This window comes from Canis lupus, unplaced genomic scaffold (assembly GCF_048164855.1).
Source record: "Canis lupus baileyi unplaced genomic scaffold, mCanLup2.hap1 Scaffold_109, whole genome shotgun sequence".
Taxonomy (NCBI): Eukaryota; Metazoa; Chordata; class Mammalia; order Carnivora; family Canidae; genus Canis; species Canis lupus.
In genome coordinates this window covers 24249-44220 of record NW_027326483.1, presented here as the reverse complement: position 1 = coordinate 44220, position 19972 = coordinate 24249, and the positions used below count along the sequence as shown (strand labels likewise).

The following is a 19972-nucleotide window of genomic DNA, read 5'->3' as shown; positions in this document are numbered from 1 at the left end:
CAGTGGCAGGCCACTTGGACATTGTTTTGGCTTTTTAAAAAATCATAATTCAGAGAAAACTAATTCTGCTTGTTTTGATTTCTAAGACATGGGCTAAATGTAGTGAAATCAGAAAGAATAAATAATGGGCATGTAAGCTTGATGGACCCAAATCATAAACGGTGTCAGGGGATTTCATTTTATGGGTGGAAGCTGAAGACTGTTACCTGAATGGATTAAGTGTTACGTGTTTTCAGAATCAGGATTTCCCTTTCTATAAATTTCAAGTATAGGTATATAATCTCCGAGTAATGGTCTTTTTCATTATAATGCACCCAGTGCTGTGAGCATAACACCTAAATTATTTATAAATTACAAATTTAATCTTATCTGAGATGTTAGCTTTTGAATCTTTCTGCAGGTTACTGTAAACTCACTTTGTCTTTAAATCACTTTTAATGGAAGTTTTTGAGTAAAAATTTTAAAACATAAAATTAGTTTTTATCTAATATTTTCATAATGAAAGAATAAAATAACAGATGAATAACGTAGGTCAAGACATTATTTTAACCTAGGTTTAAGAAGTTATGGAATAACTTTTTTTTAAAAATAGTTCTTTTTTCTCTTTGAAGTTTTCAGACTTTAAATCCAACTTTGAAAATCAGTAACAATATTATCTAGTTATCTACATAGACATTTGGTTGTATGAATGATTTATATGTATCAAACGTTGATGATGGTCTAGTAGAAGTTAACCTTATTTTTTCAGTATTAGATTAAGATACTCACATGTAGTTCCCTAAGTCCTGTGATGAACATTTATTGTGATTTAACATAGAACCTAGCCTATGATAAACTATTTAGGAAAAACTTTTTTGAATGTCTCTTCCTTCCTAATATAAATCATAATAAGACTTACAGATCACATGTAGCTTGTTATAGATTAGTTATGCATATTTGTGATTTTTAAGACGCCTCCGAATTGCTTCATTTAGAAAAAAAAATTATTCACATTTAAAGAGTTAATTGATATCTTCCCTTCTACATATCTACCAATTTTGATTTGCTGGGAAGTTCTTTAAATTCAATCACAGATGACTTTGCATTTATATTCCAGCACCACTTGTTATCCCTTAAATATCTTCTGCATTTTTTGGAGCTTTTCAAATTGAGGCTCTCAAGATCTACTTTCTGTAACCAGTCTTTGCCTGAAGATATTCTACTTAATTTTTTAAAATATATAAATTTATCAGAAAACTCTTAGGCCCCATGAATTTCTTTGTTATAGTAAATGCCTTTCCTTGATGTTGTAGATGTTATTCAGTGAACCATTCCTTATTAACAATTCATCAGTTAATTTCTAGGATTAACTATTTTTTTTTCCATCTTTTCACTTGGGGAAGAAGTAGTAGGATTCTGTATTTTAAGGGAGAGTGCAGAAAGGGATATACACTTTTTTAAGAGGAGAAAAACATGGTTAAAAGACATTTTGAATTGAAGGAGAGCAGATGGGTGCCTCTTTATTTGTTTAGTACATTCTTTCAGAGCAGTCCTTTTCATCCCTTTTGGTCTCAAGACCTCTGTCTCTACAGTCATGAAAACTGAGAGCTGTTGTTTATCTTCTACCAATATTTACCATATTAAAAATTAAAGCTTGATAAATGAGTCACTTGGGTGACTCAATCAAACATCTGCCGTAGGCTCAGGTCAGGATCCTAGGGTCCTGGCATAGAGCTCAATGTCATACTATTCAGTGGGGAGCCTGCTTCTCCCGCCGCTCCTCACCCTTGCCTAAGAGTGCCTGCCATGTCCCCCAACTCAAAATCTTTATTTAAAAAACTTGATAACTATGAAAAATAATTCTAAAATCAGTTGATTGTAAACCCTTTAATGTTAGCTTATGTAATGTTTTTATGAAAAATAATTATAAAATTAAAAAAAATAGATCTTGAGTATCTCTTTAAGGCCTCTCTTAAGAGGAAACTTCAGATGTGCTCTGCATTCAATCTTCCATGATAACATACTTTTCTACAGCATCTGGGAAAACTCCACTGTTTTTGTGGTAGAATGAGGAAGAAAAAGACCATCATATTAGTGTTATTATGAAAATAGTTTTGATCTTTTGAAATGATTTTGGGGTCCCTCAAGGGTTCCTGGACAACACAAGGAAAACTCCTGCCTTAGTATATCAAGCCTAAGCCAGCAAATTTGAAGTGTTTGCAGACCTTTTTGAAGTTTAGTTCTTCGCTTGTTGGTTTTTTTTTTTTAATTTTTTAATTTTATTTATTTATTCATGAGACACACGGGGGGGAGGGGCAAAGACACAGGCAGAGGGAGAAGTAAGATCACGCCCTGGACCGAAGGCAGGTGTTAAACCGCTGAGCCACCCAGGGGATCCCTAGTTCTTGGTTTTAGATACTCTTTTTTTTTTTTAATCAAATTTAACAACTTTAAGATCTAATGTTTAATATGGTGATGGTAACTGGTAACACTATATTGTGTAATTGAAATTTGCTGAGATGAAGACTTAAATGTTTTCATAAAATCTGTTAGGTGATGATGTGTTAATGAACCAGATGGGTGGAATCCTTTCACAGTGTCAAATCATCACAGCATACACTAAATATCTTCCAGTTTTGTCAATCATACTTCAATAAGGTTGAAAATACACAATGAAGAAAAGCATTGTAACACCTATTGCACAACAGTATTTAAATATTTCCCATTACTAAAAGGTTTCCCCCCCACAACCTTTTTTTTTTTTTGAGTATGGAAGTGGGGTGGAGAAGATAAACTAGAGTTATTAGTATGTTGTTGTAATGCTGTACGCTGAAACACATTTTGTTAAGTAAGACATTAAGTTATACTGAGCTAAGATTTGGTGGGCAGAATCCACACAGTGTCATAGACTCCTATTCTTCAAGGTTCTGGCCTGTAAACTTTTAACTGTCCTGGAGTTAACCTGGGTGTAAATTAACTGTCATTAAATAATATACCATTTACTTGAGCTGGAAAAAAAAATACCCTTTTTTCTTAAAGTGAGACTTTGACAAGGAAAAAAGTATGTTGATATAATTTTTTTTTTTTTGATGCATGCTCCTTATCCCCTGCAGAACAGGTAACAATTCACAAAGCCATCGCTTTGAAGAGCAGTGGTGTAGATCACTCTGCCCTGCTCTGATGTCCTCTCATCCACCTGTCTCAAATCTTATCTACCTCTCCAACCAGACTAGTTATCATAATCAATCTCATGTAACCACCTTCCAAGCAACCCAAATCTTCCAGATACATGCATAGAAGTATTCAGTTTGGGGCAGCCCAGGTGGCTCAGTGGTTTAGCGCCACTTTCAGTCCAGGGCCTGATCCTGGAGACCCGGGATCGAGTTCCACGTTGGCTCCCTGCATGGAGCCTGCTTCTCCTTCTGCCTATGTCTCTGCCTCTCTCTCTCTCTCTCTCTCTCATAAGTAAATAAAATCTTTAAAAAAAGTATTCAGTTTGTATAATAATTTAGGTACAGGGAGTAGTAAGTGGTGAAAAAGCTTTTAGAACTTGGCCTTCTGTGATTGGGTTTCTGCAACTTGGTTGTAGCCTACCTTTGGAAACTAGAAGGATTGAGAATTAACTTTCTGTATGAGAGGTTTGGAGGCACAGGGCTGATTGCCAATAGCTTCATTATTTTGAGGCATAATCCCAAGAGCATAAGTGTGACAGAATCTGCAATATTTTTTCATCTCTTAAAATTATTGCAGCATTTTGAGAATTGGTATTGATTTGGTGGCAATAATGGGCATCCTGAAACTTAAGTTTTTATCCTTTTTTCTGTCACCAATTAGTTTTATGGCGTATGGATAACTCTTACGACTATCTCTAGGCTTGTTGCCTACTTGGCAAAATTAAAGCTGAGTCAGCAGGGCATGAAGGTTCATTCTTTTCCTCAAGCTTTAAGATTGTGTCACTGTCCACTGGTGAACCAGAATTGTAGACTACCAACGTATAACATTTCATTAATCTCAAAGCTCCTTTGAGGAAATAGTCCAGAAATTCATCTAGAAGTAACTTGGGATTCTTCCAGATTCCTGGGGCCAGTGCACTTCTTTAAATTTTACACTTTTTAGATCAGTAGCATGGAAATTGGCCCTCCTTTCAGATTTCTCTAATTTCTTTATAATTTTACTATACCTGTAAAATACCTAAAGAGAATGTATCTGAGAGTTTTTGAAAGGCTAGTTTTTGTTACAGGGATATGAGTGATGCTGCTGACCTCATATATTATGTGAGACAAGGTTTAGCTTGCCCAATCTCATGGATTTTGAAGGTGAAGCAAATATATGGCTTTTAATTAGCTCTGTGTTTATAGTTTTATTTTTAAATTCTGTGGGTTTTTTTTTTTCTTCACTAAGTAACAGTGAATACAGACCAATTGTTCTTGGTTACTAATATATATGAGTATTATTGTGCATGAGTTTAAAATTGATACGCCATCATGTCATGAAATCAGTTAAGTATGGGTTTTCTAATCTCCACCCCCCCCCCATGTGACAGGATTTCAGCAATTAAAATTATGTAATGGGGAACTTTGGTAATGCTTTTCCAAAGTCAAGATGTTAATTTTGCATTTCTCATTCTGTGCTTAATAAACTAATGTATATGAATCTGTTTTAATTTCGTATTTTACCGGATTTTCCATTGTTATTTTTGAAGGTTTTCATAGACTAAAGTCTCCTAAGAGATATAGATAGATATCTACACACACACACACATAGATAGATAGATATCTACACACACACACACACACACACACACAATTACATTTTATATCAGGGTACATTTTTTTTATGGTCTTTTCCCTTATATGTGCTTTGAAAACCATTGACTGTTGAAGTTTCATAATAAGTGGTTAAATAGTATTAATATTTTCTAATTTTTAAAAATGTATTTTTAAGCCTTATGATTCTGCAGATGACTGGTCTGAGCATATTAGCTCTTCTGGGAAAAAATACTACTACAATTGTCGAACCGAAGTTTCACAATGGTTTCCCAAAAGAGTGGCTTGAAAGGTATTTGCTCTTACTCATTAAAAAATACTTATTATTCTTGACTACAGCTTAACATCTTAGAACTTTCTCAGCTTAGGTTTCTTAGTGAAACTCCTCATTCCCCCCTTCAATTGCAATAGTTGGCCCATTATGTTTTCTATAATTTCTCTTTGCTTAAAAAAAAAAAAGAAAGAAAGAAAAAACTTGGATAAGTCACTGTCCACAAGGACCTTGTAAACCATCAGTATATTTAAGATTTTATATCAACCTATATTATCATTTATAATGAACATTTTCATAATTTAAAGTATATTAATGTTTCCTTCATATGTGTAGAATTAATATTGGGGAGTTTTGGTTGTAGGGTTTAATGGTGTTATAAACAATTGCTATAATGCTATCACTGAGAAACATTAATGTTCTGTTAGCTATGTTTCATCTCCCATACCAGTTGATATTATGGCTATGTTCAGTTCTTTTATTTTCCATATAACATTCTGTTGAGCATTTGGTCAGAAGTGTCATATGTAAACTCATTGTACCTGATGTAATTTTTATGAGTTTATCTATGTTTTATTTTTAGAGAACAGAGACAAAAAGAAGCAAACAAGATGGCAGTTAACAGCTTCCCAAAAGATAGGGATTACAGAAGGGAGGTGATGCAAGCAACAGCCACTAGTGGGTTTGCCAGTGGAAGTAAGTATTAATTTTTTTTTTCTTTGAAACAACATGATGTTTAATTCACTCCTATAGTTTGTATGTTTATATCCATATGCATAGCTGTTTACATATGTAAACTAAAATAATGTAAATGTATAGTTTCTTTTATGTTAGATCTGTCTTCCTAACCTCCACCATTTTGTTTCCTGAAAAGGAAAAGAGTTCATGGAGGATTAGTACACGTATGTTATTCTTCACTACTCATACTGGCTATGATGCAGTTGAATTGGTGGAAAACAAAATCTCATATTGTGGATTGACTCTTAAAACAGGAGTTGTTTGGGTTTTTTTTCCCCCCTTTGCTGAATTGTGTCCTGTTAAACTGGACAGTGAAACTTCTTCCAAAACTCATTGAATGTTTGAATCTAACAATTGAATTGTAGCCACACACAGATGGTAACATTAAAGTGTCTCTTGGTGTTTTGTGTTTATCAGTGAGAAACTTTTTTACCTTTTATCTGGGAACTGATTACATCATCATAGATGTGAATAGCATCTCTATACTGTGAGCATACCTTAAAGGTTTTTGAGGTCACATTTTGTCTAAGTGGGACAATATGAGTAATATGCATTTATTTCTTAATTCAAATTAAATTTGAATTTGAAGCTTTTAGTAAAGGTCCTCTATTCCCAGTGGCTTCCTTTTGCCCAGAATAGAATTTAAATGCCACCATAGACTTCTTAGGCTTTTTATTAGATTTTGAAATTTGGAAGAATTTTTAAGATGTGTTCAGGGAATTCTTGGACATCTTCTTCCTGTAACTTACATAGAAGGTTGTATTTGGTCTTAGCAAGACAGTACTGCTTTTTTGATGGGAAAAGTTTTAAGATGAAGCAGATAGTAAAGTAACATAATTCTTCACTGAATTTTTAAGATATGTTCCTTTGAACATTTAATTTTTTTGTACTAGTGAAATTGTATTTAATTCTTACAAAACAATGATTTAGTGTACTGAAGTAAGGAAATTAAAACTATTTTTGAGACAGAAGACTTGGGTCCTGGTTCCATTTTACTTAATATCTTGAATAACTGTTACTTCTTGCAAACAATCAGAAATAAGGTAAAGGTTTTCCTCTCCAGGTTTAAAAAAAAAAAAAAAAAACCGCACCCAGCTTGTAGTAGTTCTGTCTGAACAAACTGCAGAAGGATATTGAGAAGATATGGTGGAGGAGTGGCAAATGGTTGTAAAAAAAATAGTCACTTTTTTTTTTTTTTTTTTTTTAAGATTTTGGGCCAGGCCTCTCACTTAGTGGGTGATAGTTCCCAGAGAGGGAAAAAAATAGCCTAGTGCGTCAGCTTTATTCTTTCCAAAATACCCTATCATTTTAAGTCTCTTCTCCTCTCTTGAAGTAAATGGAAGTAAATAAAGATCTGATGGAAGTATTGATGAAAGTGAAAGTAGTGTTTTTTTGTCTTTCTAATAAACCATCTTTAAGGAAATAAAATCAGAATTGTGTTTTTAAATTGTGTGCATCTTTTTCTTTCACAAATGAAGGAGTTCCTTCTCTTTTTTCTTTGTAATTTCAAAAGTGAAGCATGTTTGTTACTAAAAAATAAAAAGGGGATTTTTTTTAATTTCATGAGCCAAGAACATTTGGGGACATACACTTTTTTCTGCGTGTATATAAATGTGTATTAAAACTACATATGTGTGTGTTTTACATAATGGCATTATATGTTACTATTTTTAACCTTTTTTTGTTCATTAATATTTTGAGGAAATATTTCTGTGTCAGTTTAGAAATCCCTGTGTGTTAAAATTACATGGTTTTCCTTTTTTTTTTTTTTTTTTTTTTTTTGATGTGCCCTCATTTATAGGTAATCATCTGTGGATACTTGGGTGGTTTTTATCCTTTTCCTACTGTCAGCAGTGCTGTGATGTCTATCTTTGCCCATTACTTCCTTAGTCACATTCCTAAAAGTGCAAATGAGGAGTCAGTAGGTCTCTGTGTGTGTTGAAGTACAGTCATGTGTCTCACTTTTTCAGTTTTAAGTGATAATTAGAAAAAAAAAAAAAACCTTAGCTATATTTCTTTTTATTTTTCCTTAATTGGTCAACTGAGTTATACCTAAGTGTGGTAGTAATGAAGTCATTGAGTCATTTAAGTGCTTAACTTTTTCTGTCCAAAAAGTATTGGCAGAATTTTCCCATGTGTCCAGCACATTGGTGTTCATGTTGGGTAAGACCTAAAGCTTTGCAGTTTGAACTGCCAATACAAGGTATGCATGTTGGTGGGGGTGGGCAGATTGAAAGATTTTATATGAAAGGAGAAAAAGGTAGAAAATCAATTTATTTTATGTACTACAGCAAATAATGTTATCTAGAACTTGACCTTGAAAACTTTATGGATAAAATTTTTATTTGGTTTTACTGCTACTAGATTATTTTCATTGTCTTTAATCTGTGCCTTACAGAATTATTGCTCTATACTTAGAGAAACCTTAACTTGGTGTTTCTCAACTGTAGCACCAATGACATTTTGGGTTAGGTGATTCTTTGTTGTGGGTTGCTGTCCTGTGTCTTAGGACATAGAGTACTGTACCTGGCCTCTACATGCTAGATGCCAGTAGCACACCTCCTCTCTTCCAAGTTGTGATAACCAAGAATGTCTCCTTACATTTGCCAAATGTCTTTGTTGTGGAGGCGGTGTGCAAGTAAAGTCACCATGTTAACTGTTTCGTCTAGAGTTGTGAATCATAGAAAGCTGTTGTAGCTACAGCTTCCTTAGTTCCTATAATGCTGCTGCCACTGTAAAGCTTACAAGTGTCTGAAGAAGTATCAACTTTAATTTTCATCTGAATACATTTGCTTGATACTCTTTGACTCTAGTCTTACAGAAGTGAGATTTTTTTCTTGGTGTCCAGGAAATAAAAGTTATTGGTAATCAAGTGACAGGATTGGTGGGAATTGGGTATGGTATTATTTCTGTTTTATTCCTAAACGTTTCTGTTGTAGCAGTATTCTTTTCAGGAAGAAATTGTAGAATAAAATTTAAGTTCCTTGTGCATGCAAATGGATAGTTTACTGATGAGTTAATATCATGCAACAGATGTTTGTATTTTGCTGTGATTAGCTCAATCTGTTCACCTTTTTCTGTTAAGGTTAATATATGTGTAACTTACAACACTGAATTTCATTTATTAAGTCAAAGACTTTGTGTTTTGATATAACTAAAGCTTTTTGGCAGTAGCCAGTACATTCTGTTTAGTATAACATGTAGGAGTTGTACGCTGAAGGTTTGGAAACTGACTTGTAGTTTAAGCATACTTCCTTCTTTGTGCTGTCTTGGTTTCTAGATTCAGAGGAACCATGAATTGGGAAAAAAAAACCTAAAATACTCAATGGGGAGGGCATCTTTTGGTAATATTATTATTACATATGTGCTTGAATCTTAAGATATTTCTCTACTTGAAAGTTGTTTTAAGTTTCAGTTATTGATTAGACTTATAATTTTGGTTAGAGATTTTTTGATAAATTTTATCAAGATTGGAATTTTCCTTATTTTTTTGTGGAAGCAGAAGTATTTCTGAGGTTTAAATGTTTTGTGACCAAATTGGAAGAGGATGTTTTTAATATAACTGGTAATAGCAAGTAGATTTTTCTGACTATGCTGCTGGATGTAGGCCTTCTCTGTTTTCAGATAGCATTATCTATAACTTGAGCTTATTACTAACTTGTATTGTTAGCATTTTCAAAAATATGAACTGATTTAATTACTGATTGCACAGTTCATCATAAATTCAGCCGTCCCATTTAAAGCCCTAGCACAAACTACTTTAGAGACCACTAATTAGCTACTTCAGTATTCAGAAAAATCAGGCTAATAAAGCTAATATTCCTTTGCAGTTGAACCACTGTGGATAATTCAATTATTAGAACCCACGGCCCATATTTTAAAAGAATGGACCATTTGCTTTTTATATTTTTAAAATACTTTAAAATTTTTCATTTGAGTGAAACGTTAAAACTCCATATATGGACTGTTTGTTTTTTTTTTTTTTTCCAGTGTTTTGTTTGAATTGTGGTGTGGTTCTAAAGAATCCCCAAAAGCTCATAGCTCATTTGAAATCTGAGTATAGATTACTTAGAGTTGAGGCTAAATATCCTCTTTCAGTATTTGCTGGTGGTAAAACTGCAGATACTAACTGGGCTTGCAGTTTTTCAGTATTTGCTGGTGGTAAAACTGCAGATACTAACTGGGCTTGCAGTTTTATAACAAGATATAAGTATGTTGCTAAATTAGCTGATTCTATAGACAGGATTCTAATGTAATCTTTTTTCTTCCCCCTTCTGTCATCTCTTTTTTCGAACTGTGAACTAAAGTGGAAGACAAGCATTCCAGTGATGCCAGTAGTTTGCTCCCACAGAATATTTTGTCTCAAACAAGCAGACACAATGACAGAGACTACAGACTGCCAAGAGCAGAGACTCACAGTAGTTCTACGCCAGTACAGCACCCCATCAAACCAGTGGTTCATCCAACTGCTACCCCAAGCACTCTTCCTTCTAGTCCATTTACGCTACAGTCTGATCACCAGCCAAAGAAATCATTTGATGCTAATGGAGCATCTACTTTATCAAAACTGCCTACACCCACATCTTCTGTCCCTGCACAGAAAACAGAAAGAAAAGGTATGCCATTATTACTAGATGCTGCACGTTGAACTGTAGATTGAGTTTTTTTTATTATATTACAGTATCTCCATTAGCTTGAATAAGACTCTTAATTATAAATTCTTTTTAAAAGTCTTTTAAATGTTACTGCGTAGATTTAGGTCTAGAGTTAGCCATATTTAGCTTTTTCTTTTAATTTTAATTACTAAGCCTTAGCTGTTTTGCCTTTGACACTTCGAAGTCAAGTGCTTATTAATTTATAAGTTAGTAATGGTTTAAAGTCAAAGGACTGTCCCATCATATTTGTGTAAAAGTAATTTTTGTTTTTTGTGATAATTGTCATGATGGTTTAGTTGAGATATTGTCTCAATTTTCTGTTAATTAAAATTTGATATGAATAGAGACCTTTTAAAACCTGTTATTTCTGCACAACATGCAACTATTGGTTTCAGTTTGTGAATAAGAAAACTGTGTCCTGGGCCAGAGGACAAAGAGTCTTAAAGTCTGAATTAGAACTTAAATCTGAAGGGTAGAAGTTAACTTCAGAACTCCAATTGTGTTTATCCAGCTCAGTGCTGATAACCGTAGCATGTTAAAGGAGAAAAATTGTGGCTACAACTACTCAGGAGATAACATACAACAGAAGCAGAGTGATGAGATAATAAGTTTATTTGCACAGACCACTCACAATTCTAAACTTAACACATTATAATGTGTTTTAAGAAATGAAGGAAATTAAAAGACAATAGGCAAATAAATTATAGGCAGACCCATTAGCAGCCTAATTAGCAGATTAGCATGAGTAAATTCTGAGAAACTTTTAAATGTCCTGTGGGTTTAAGAGATGTTACAGGGAGCTAATGAGTCTTTAAGCTTTTAATCTATGGTTTGATTCATTATTTCACATTGATTTAATTTGCTTACAAAGGGTTCTCATAGATTTCTTTGCTGCTTGTTTTCTTTTATGCATGTTATTTGAATTTCTTCTGTAAGTACTCATTCCATATTTAAACCACGTACTTTGGGCCGCCCGGGTGGCTCAGCGGTTTAGCGCCGCCTTCGACCCAGGGTGTGATCCTGGAGACCCGGGATCGAGTCCCATGTCAGACTCCCAGCATGGAGCCTGTTTCTCCCTCTGCCTGTGTCTCTGCCTCTCTCTCTCTCTCTCTCTCTCTCTGTCTCTGATGAATAAATAAAATCTTTAAATAAATAAATAAGCCACGTACTTTTATCATCTGGTGCTTAATGCATCATAAACAGATCGTCCCAAATGTTGTCAGATTCCCCTAAGATAATTTGTACCAAAATCCATATGTTGAAGTCATATTTACCCTGATGCAGAATTAAATTTGTAAAGAGAATTCTTGAGGGAAATCTGAATTAATGCAGTAATTGTTAATGTGGTAGTACTTTCTAAAGGATGTTAACGGTTTTTCAATTTTTATAATTTTGATTATTTAGTCACAGAAATTCTTTTAAAAATCATTAAATCCTGTGGCCTTTTAAAAGTCTTTATCTTGGGGTGCCTGAGTGACTCAGTTAAATGCCTTTGGTTCAGGTCATGATCCCAGGGTTTTGGGATTGAGCCCTGCAACCCTCTCCCTGCTCAGCAGGGAGCCTGCATGTCCCTGTCCCTCTGCCCCTCCTCCCTACTTGTGCTCTCCCTCTGTCTCTCACACCTTTTTTTTTTTCTCTCATACCTTTTTAAAATCTCAAATAAATAGAATCTTTTTTTTAAAAAAATATCTTTATCTCATTTCTCTCTTGTTAATTTAATTCTTAGCTCTTACCTCCTTTTTGAAATTCTTTCCATCACTGGCTTCTGGAATAATGCTATTTTTCAATATTCTAGTTCTCTTCTTGCCCCCTAAATAACCAGTATTGTTCATCCTTTTACTGTTTTCTTTTTTTCTTGCTCAGTATGTTCTCTTTTGCCAGGCAGTCTTATCTACAAAAGTGACTCCCAAATCTTTATTTCTGACTCCTACCTTTTATCTGCTTTATTTCAATAAGGACTTGTTGTGTCCCAAATGCCTCCCTTTCCCCACAGCTTATTCTCAGATTCTTGGTAAGTAACTACACTGTCCTCCACTGTTTCTTGTTCTTTAGAATTTGTCCTCATCTCTGTCTACTGACCTATCAGCAGATCTTGGATTCCACCTTCTCTATCCTTTCTCTGGTTGTCGCCACTACTATGGAAACTCCAGGCATCTCTCTTGAAAAAGCCTTCTAATAACTGTTCTGCATCCTTCCATCCACACTATTCACTGACAGTTGTTTCATTATAAAATTTAGATTGGATTGTGTTACTTCTAATACTTTTCCATTATCCACAGGATACGTCCATACTTCTTAGTGCCTGACAGTCTGCTTGCAGCCTGTTATATCCTGGGCATGTTATATCCATTCTTGTTGTGAGCTTTCGCTGAAAAAGGACATGCTCTAACATTCCATCCTGTTGAGCTCTTTAAGAGGCAGCTCCAATGCCCTTGGGTTCTCAGCGTCAGTTATGCTCTCTTAGTCTGTGTTTCCCAAACCTCTCCCTGTTATATTTATTTATTATTATAGCACCTATCATATTGTAATTTTAGTTGACTTAATTAAACTGTTTAGAGTTAGGTATTAATTACATGTTGAACTTGGTTCACCTATACTACCTTCTCCCTCCATGCTTCACCATTCCTGACAAATTTTTAAAATATCATTAAAAAATTTCTTTTAAATATTTATTTATTCATGAGAGAGCGAGAGAGGGTGGGGGGTGCACAGACACAGGCAGAGGGAGAAGCAGGCTCCATGCAGGGAGCCCGACGTGGGACTCAATCCGGGGTCTCCAGGACCACGCTCTGGGCTGAATTCTGCGCTAAACCACTGAGCCACCAGGGCTGTCCAAATACCATTAAAAATTAACTGTGTACCAGGCTTGGTGCTAAGTGTTTACTACATATTTTAGTTTATTTTTTAAGACAGTATTGCAAAGATGGTGTATTTTTTAGATAAGAAGAACCTGAACATTGCCACTGTTTAAGTACATGATGTTAGAGGCAGCTTCTCCAAAATTCATGTTATTTCCATAAAACCCTAGGGTAACGAAAGACACAAATCTATATATTTTTTTTTAATTTTTATTTATTTATGATAGTCACAGAAAGAGAGAGAGAGAGAGGCAGAGACACAGTCAGAGGGAGAAGCAGGCTCCATGCACCGGGAGCCTGATGTGGGATTCGATCCCGGGTCTCCAGGATCGCGCCCTGGGCCAAAGGCAGGCGCCAAACCGCTGTGCCACCCAGGGATCCCGACACAAATCTATATTAATTTGAACCCCAGTAATTAAAAATTGGTAACAAATCCTAGATGATTCCATTTTAATACTACAAAGTATATTTGCTAATCACAAACTTTTTCTAAAACTTTTACATATGGTAATTTTAAACTTACAGGAAGAAACTTGGTTACCTTGCAGTTGACTATTGAAATAGGAAAAATTGTATAATTTTCCCAAGTATTCCTTGTGTATAAATGAAGACTACTATTTTCAAACTGTTCATTAGTTGGTCTAAATTTGTGAAGTGTCCATTAATTTGAAATATTTTTTTTCTCTCAGGCACATCCATGTTCTTTAAGTTAAGCCTTTTTATTGACTGTTATCAATATACTGATTTCCTTGTTTGAGTTTTCCTTAACAAATAATTTATATTAAAAGGCTGATGATTGGGTAATATCAGACTTTTGGACTCTTGGTTGTAAGTGCTAATAGTATGGCTAGGCTCTATCTGGGGGTGTCCATGGTAAGATGCTGTGTTAAATAATAGCAAGATCTTTGTCATTATGACCCACTGCTCTATCCCTAGTTCTGGAAAAAATAATAGACCATCAATACTTGTAGATGGATAAGTAACAGAGAATGGTAATGGTGTGTGTGTTAAGGGCTTGGAAAGCACTTGCAGTAGTTCATGGTTTAAGAAATGGATTTGGAGAAAAAGAAAAGTATTATAATTGTTGTAAACCTAAAGATTTAGATCTGTTTAATGCCAGTGTGCCTTTTGAGAAGAAGCAACTAAATTAATTAATTTAAAGGATAAATTCAAAGTCTGTGCTTGCTTGAGAGACAGAGTGTGGAAAATCTGAAGCTCTGGTTTTGTAGGAAACAATCCTGGTGTTAGGTAGGGTGAAACAAGGTCAGGCATCTTCTTTTAGATCTGTATTTGTTGTTAGGATAACATTTGAACATCTCTTGGCATATTACTTTATTGGACAACCATATAACAGAGTGATAGAGACAATGATATACTTAAACACCTAAAACTTGGTTTTTATCAGTTGGTATCCCATTAACCATTCCTCATATATATATATATGTGTGTATATGTATATATATATTATTTATTTATTATACAGCGCAAGAGAGAGAATATGAACTGGGGGACTAACGGGGAGAGGGAGAAAGAATCTCTAGCAGACTTCCTACAGAGCATAGTGCGGAGCCTGACAAGGAGCTTGAGCCAAAACCAGGAGTTGGAAACTGGAACCTGGATGAGAAGTCATCCAGGAGCCTCTTCAGTCCCCCATAGACTGTTCTAAATTGTATCTAACTCTACCCTTTCTTCCAGATTCATGAAATGACAAAATAGGCAGGAAACCGTTGCTTTGGCCAAATAACTGCCAGAGTGAGAGGAGTTTAATGACCTTAATTAATAAGTTTCTTACTTAGTAATTTTAGAGTTATGATTTATTAGCATAAACAAACTTGAAAAGTAAGGCAAAATAACCAAAGAAGCAGACCTATTCATTGAGTAATGCTAATCTGCTGAGGGCTAGTTTGCATCTAAATCCTTAATGTGGTTACTTAATTCCGCACTCAATCTAACAGGAGGGGGGATTAGTCATTAATGTGAGGTGTGAGTCACTTGGAATAAACTTTGCTTTTGTGTCTTGATGGTATGTAGACTGAGTGAAATTTAAATGAACCTGAAGATTTCAGTATGCATTAAGGCAGTACTAGCCTTTTATAAGCTAGTGTAGTAGGTCATTAACTAACTTGAGTGGGCCATGTTCAGCCCTCGCTCCTTTGCTTTACTTTATAATAATTTTTAGGATTACTAAACTCTTCATGAAAATTAGGAAAACTGGTTACAGATGTGTTAGTGACTCAAATTTTTTTTAAGATCTTAAAAAATTTATTTGACGGAGTAAAAGAGCACAAGCAGGGGAGAAACACCCCACCAAGCAGGGAGCCTGATGCAGGGATGCAGGGCTGGATCCCAGGGCTCTGGGATCATGACCTAAGCCAAAGGCAGGCATTCAACTAACTGAGCCATGCAGGCCCCCCATGATTCAAATTTTGTTGAATAACTGAATACGTTAGTAGAAGAATTTAGTCTGTATTAGTCTGTAACTTTAAAATTATGCTAGTTAATCTAAGATGGCACTTTTAACAATGGGACAGGGGGAATAGCTGTGATGAAAGAATATACTATTTATAATTTGAGGGGTGGGGAAGGGCTTTTTAAATCAAGATCCAGTATGCCTTTGCCTTTAAAAAAAAAAATGTTGATAAATTTAAACACAAGACATATCTCAAATTGGTAGAAAATACTTGCAACACGTATAGCAATATGTTAAGGATTCATTAAGAATACATCAAAATAGTAGGAAAAAAGACAATCTAATAGAAAAAATAAGCAGTAGATATGAACAAGCAGTTATAGAAGAGGAAATTAAAATTGCCAGCCTTGGCTTACAGCTATAAAAGTTAACTCAAAATGGATCAAATACCTAAAGTTAGGAGCTGAAACTCTAAAAACTCTAAGAAGGAAACGGGTGAAAATTTCTGTGACATTGGATTTGGTAGTGATTTCTTAGATGTGACACAAAAAGCACAGGCAACGAAGGAAAAAGATAAAACGGACTTCATCAGTATTAAAAGCTTTTGTGCATCAGAGGGCACTCTAGAGTCAAAAGGCAACCCATACAGTAGGAGGAAATAAATTGTAAATCCTATATCCAGTAAAGGATTAATATCTAGAATATATGAAATCCTATAACTGAGCAATTAAATGAAACAAGCTAGCTCAAAAATGGGCAAAGGACTTGAATAGACGTGTTCTCCAAGGCCAGCCAGTAAGCACACAAGGCATTCAGCATCAGGGAAAGCAATCAAAACTACAGTAAAAAAAACATTTCACACCCATAGGATGATTATTATGAAAACAAACAGCAATGAAAATAAATGTTTTTGAGGATGTGGGAAAAATTAGACCTCTTTTTTTTATTTTTATTTTTTAAGACCGCTTGTACATTGCTTCTAGGAATGCAAAATGATGCAGCTCCTGTGGAATACAGTTTAGCAGTTCCTCAAAAAATGAAACCTAGAATTACCATAGGATCAAACCATTCTGTGCTTGGATATATAACCAGAAGAATTGAAAGCCAGGGAATCAAACCGGTGGTTATACACTGATATTTGTACCATTGTTATTTAAAATAGCCAAAAGATGGAAATGGTTCAGGTGTCCATCAGCTGTTACAGGTTTTAAAAAAATATATATTAGCTAGACATACAGCCTTAAAAAGGAAGGAAATTCTGACGCATGCTGCTGTGACATAGATGAAATTGAAGACCTTATGCTGAAAGGAGGTAGTATAGTGGCTACTAAGGAGTGGGATGATGAGCCCTTGTTTAATTGGTGACAGAATTTCTGTTTGGAGAGATGAAAAGGTTTTGGAGATGGATAGTGCTATGTGATGTTTGCACAACAGTTTGTAAATACTTAATGGCCCTGAGTTGTAAACCTAGAAGTAGTTAAAGTAGTAAGTTTTATGTTATATATATTTTAGCAGGCTAAAAAATTTCAAGAGAAAGATTATCAGTGCATATTGGAAATTAAGATTAAAATAAGATTTTTCACCTTTAAGATTAGTGACAGTTAACAGCTGGATGTGGGGAAGCACAATTGGTGGGAATGTGTATGTCGGTTATTAGAGGAATCCCTTTAATAAAATCTGTTAAAAGTTTCAATACGGGGATGCTTGGGTGGCTCATGGTTGGGCACCTGCTTCGGCTCAGATCGTGACCCCGGGATCTGGGATCGAGTCCCACATCAGGCTCCCTGCGAGGAGCCTGCTTCTCCCTCTGCCTGTGTCTCTGCCTCTCTTTCTGTGTCTCTCATGAATAAATTTCAGAGTATGTTTATCCTTTACATGTATAGCATAAAGATTTCCTCAGTTGAATAAAAAAGCAAGGTGCAAAAATATATCTTAACATATTTTACATCACCATATTTCTGTACGTTTGTAAAATGCAAAGAAAAGGTTCTGGGTGGTGGATATGTGATTTAACATATTCATGAATTATCAAATTAAAAATAAGTGAAAATCACAGATTATATACCAGGTTACTGCCACCTAGATACCTTATTATTACATTTTTTTCCTACTACTTTTGAATACTTTGTTTCCTTTGTAACTTCTCCATGTTGTAATCTTCAGTGTAACACCATTACTACAAAACAGAACAAAACAAACTGCCCTTCTTGCAACAGTAGTTTGAGCTTTGTTCACATGTTCCCCTGAATATTATTACAGCAACTCTCCAAGCATCAGAGGAAATTAATGATTAGAAATGTAGTATGGTACCTTTTACCCTTTTTAAGTGCAGTGTCTTTAGATCTTATTGTAGATCTAGAAGGAATTCTTTGGCGTGCCAGAAAAATGTAGGTCAAAAATAGATTTTGACTTTGGTTTATGCTCTTGGATATTTTGGATGGGGGCCTAGATTTAGAAGAGGTGAATATTAACTTTAAACCATAAAAGAATTAGGGTATAGTAACAGATTTTTAGGTGACTCTGAAGTTTAGTCTTTAGTAGATTATGGCCCCTACTGGTAAGCATTGGAAATGTAAGTGAATAATTCATACAAGTATAAGGGGAAAGAAAAATTTTGTCAAAGCATATATACCAAAAATGAGAGGATAAAATTTTAAAGTTTATAGTAAAGAGTTGGTTAGAGATCTGTAAGTCTTAGAAATAATCATAAGGGAAAGTGACTTAGTTTAAGTTTAAAATAGGTGTGTAAGAGATTGAAAAAAATGCTCAAAGGAACCTAGATTTGCTTGGGGAGAGTTTACATTTAAGGAATGAGACTGGAGGATGATATTCTTTAAAAGTGGAAGAGCCTATAGAAATGGCTTTGTAATGCAAAAACTGTTCTTTTACCTACATTTACTTCTTGGTCTTTATTTTGAAAGACCCAAGTTTTTATTTGTTTAGTTTGATAAAAATATATATTTGATGACATTACTGTTTATTCCAAATAGTTCCATTTCCTCTCTGTGTTTTTTAAAAAGAAAGGTTGAGTATTTTATAGGGTTATTTAAAATAAGCTTAAATAAGTTAAATTTATCTCTAAGACTACATATAGTTCCTTACTTTTATGAAAGTAGCATAAAGCTGTAATTGTCAGTTATTTAGGATGGAGATCTTAGACTTTCCTCCGTATTATCATAAATTCTATACTTAGAGATTAGAGGGAGAATGCATGTACGTGGACCTGGGCCTTTACTGCAGGATCAGGTACCCATTCAACAAGTACATGTTGATGCCATCTTGGTGTCATGTCCTCTCGTACCAGGGCTATAGAGATAAATACAACAAAATCCCCCTACTGAAGTTGTTAAAGTTCTGCAAGAAAGGAAAGACAATAAACTATATAATAGAAGATACTGGGTAACGTTAATAGATCTCTTTTAGGGCATTCAAAACACAGGAGAGGTACCCAACCAATACCTTTCTTTAGTAATATTTTAAGACTACCTTACAGAGTAGTATTTTATATCTATATTATTAAACTCAGTACATTGTTCTCAGTTATATATATAGATTGAGGAAAGTAATATGTAAAATGTTTAACATGTAACATGTTTTGGAAGGGCATTTGTATGGATGTGTCTTTATAGGGAGACAAGGTGAGTGGAGCTATTATTAAAATAGTGTGGAAATACTTATATATGTGAAGAGTCTAAAAAACCAAAACCAAGTGTATAGATACAGAGCACACAGCTTGGTGGTTGCTGGGACGAAATAAGTGAAGGAAGTCAGAAGATACAAACTTCCAGTTATAAAGCAATGGGGACATAATGTGCATAATAATACTATTGTATATTTTCAACTAAGTCTTGAAAGTTCTCATAGCAAGAAAAATAATTTTGTAACTGTTTGGAGATCATTTTGCAGTATATATAGATAAGAATGTTGAACACCTGACACTACTAGAATGTTGTATGTCTGTTATACCTCAATGGAAAAAATAGGAGACCTACCTGGGAAAAATGATTTAGCTTTTCTGTCTTGCATCTTATCCTTAATTCCACTCACTCCTGTACCTTTGTGCTATGCTGCTTTGTTTTGGTTTTGTTTCCTTTGGTTTTTAAGGTGAAAAGCAACCTTGAAAGCTCTAACCTGTTTTTTCAGAATCAACTAGGGTGTCAGAATCACCTATAGAATTCTTACAACTTCAACATATGCCTGGGCCTCCCCAGGTTCATTAGAGTGGAGCCCAGGTATCTGTTTTGTTTTGTTTTGTTTTTAGCTTTATAGATAATTCTGATAAGCTTTCTGCTGAA

General features: G+C 34.7%; 1 protein-coding gene across 1 annotated transcript in view; it reads left to right on the top strand.

Moving 5' to 3' along the window:
- The window catches only part of LOC140629750 (WW domain-containing adapter protein with coiled-coil-like), a 36917-nt gene that overhangs the window by 3330 nt on the left and 13615 nt on the right, over positions 1-19972 (top strand). The window contains exons 2-4 of the mRNA XM_072819320.1: positions 4924-5037; positions 5600-5712; positions 10062-10370. Coding sequence (XP_072675421.1) covers positions 4928-5037; positions 5600-5712; positions 10062-10370 — 532 coding nt within the window. The 5' untranslated portion in view covers positions 4924-4927. The remainder of the gene's footprint in view (positions 1-4923; positions 5038-5599; positions 5713-10061; positions 10371-19972) is intronic.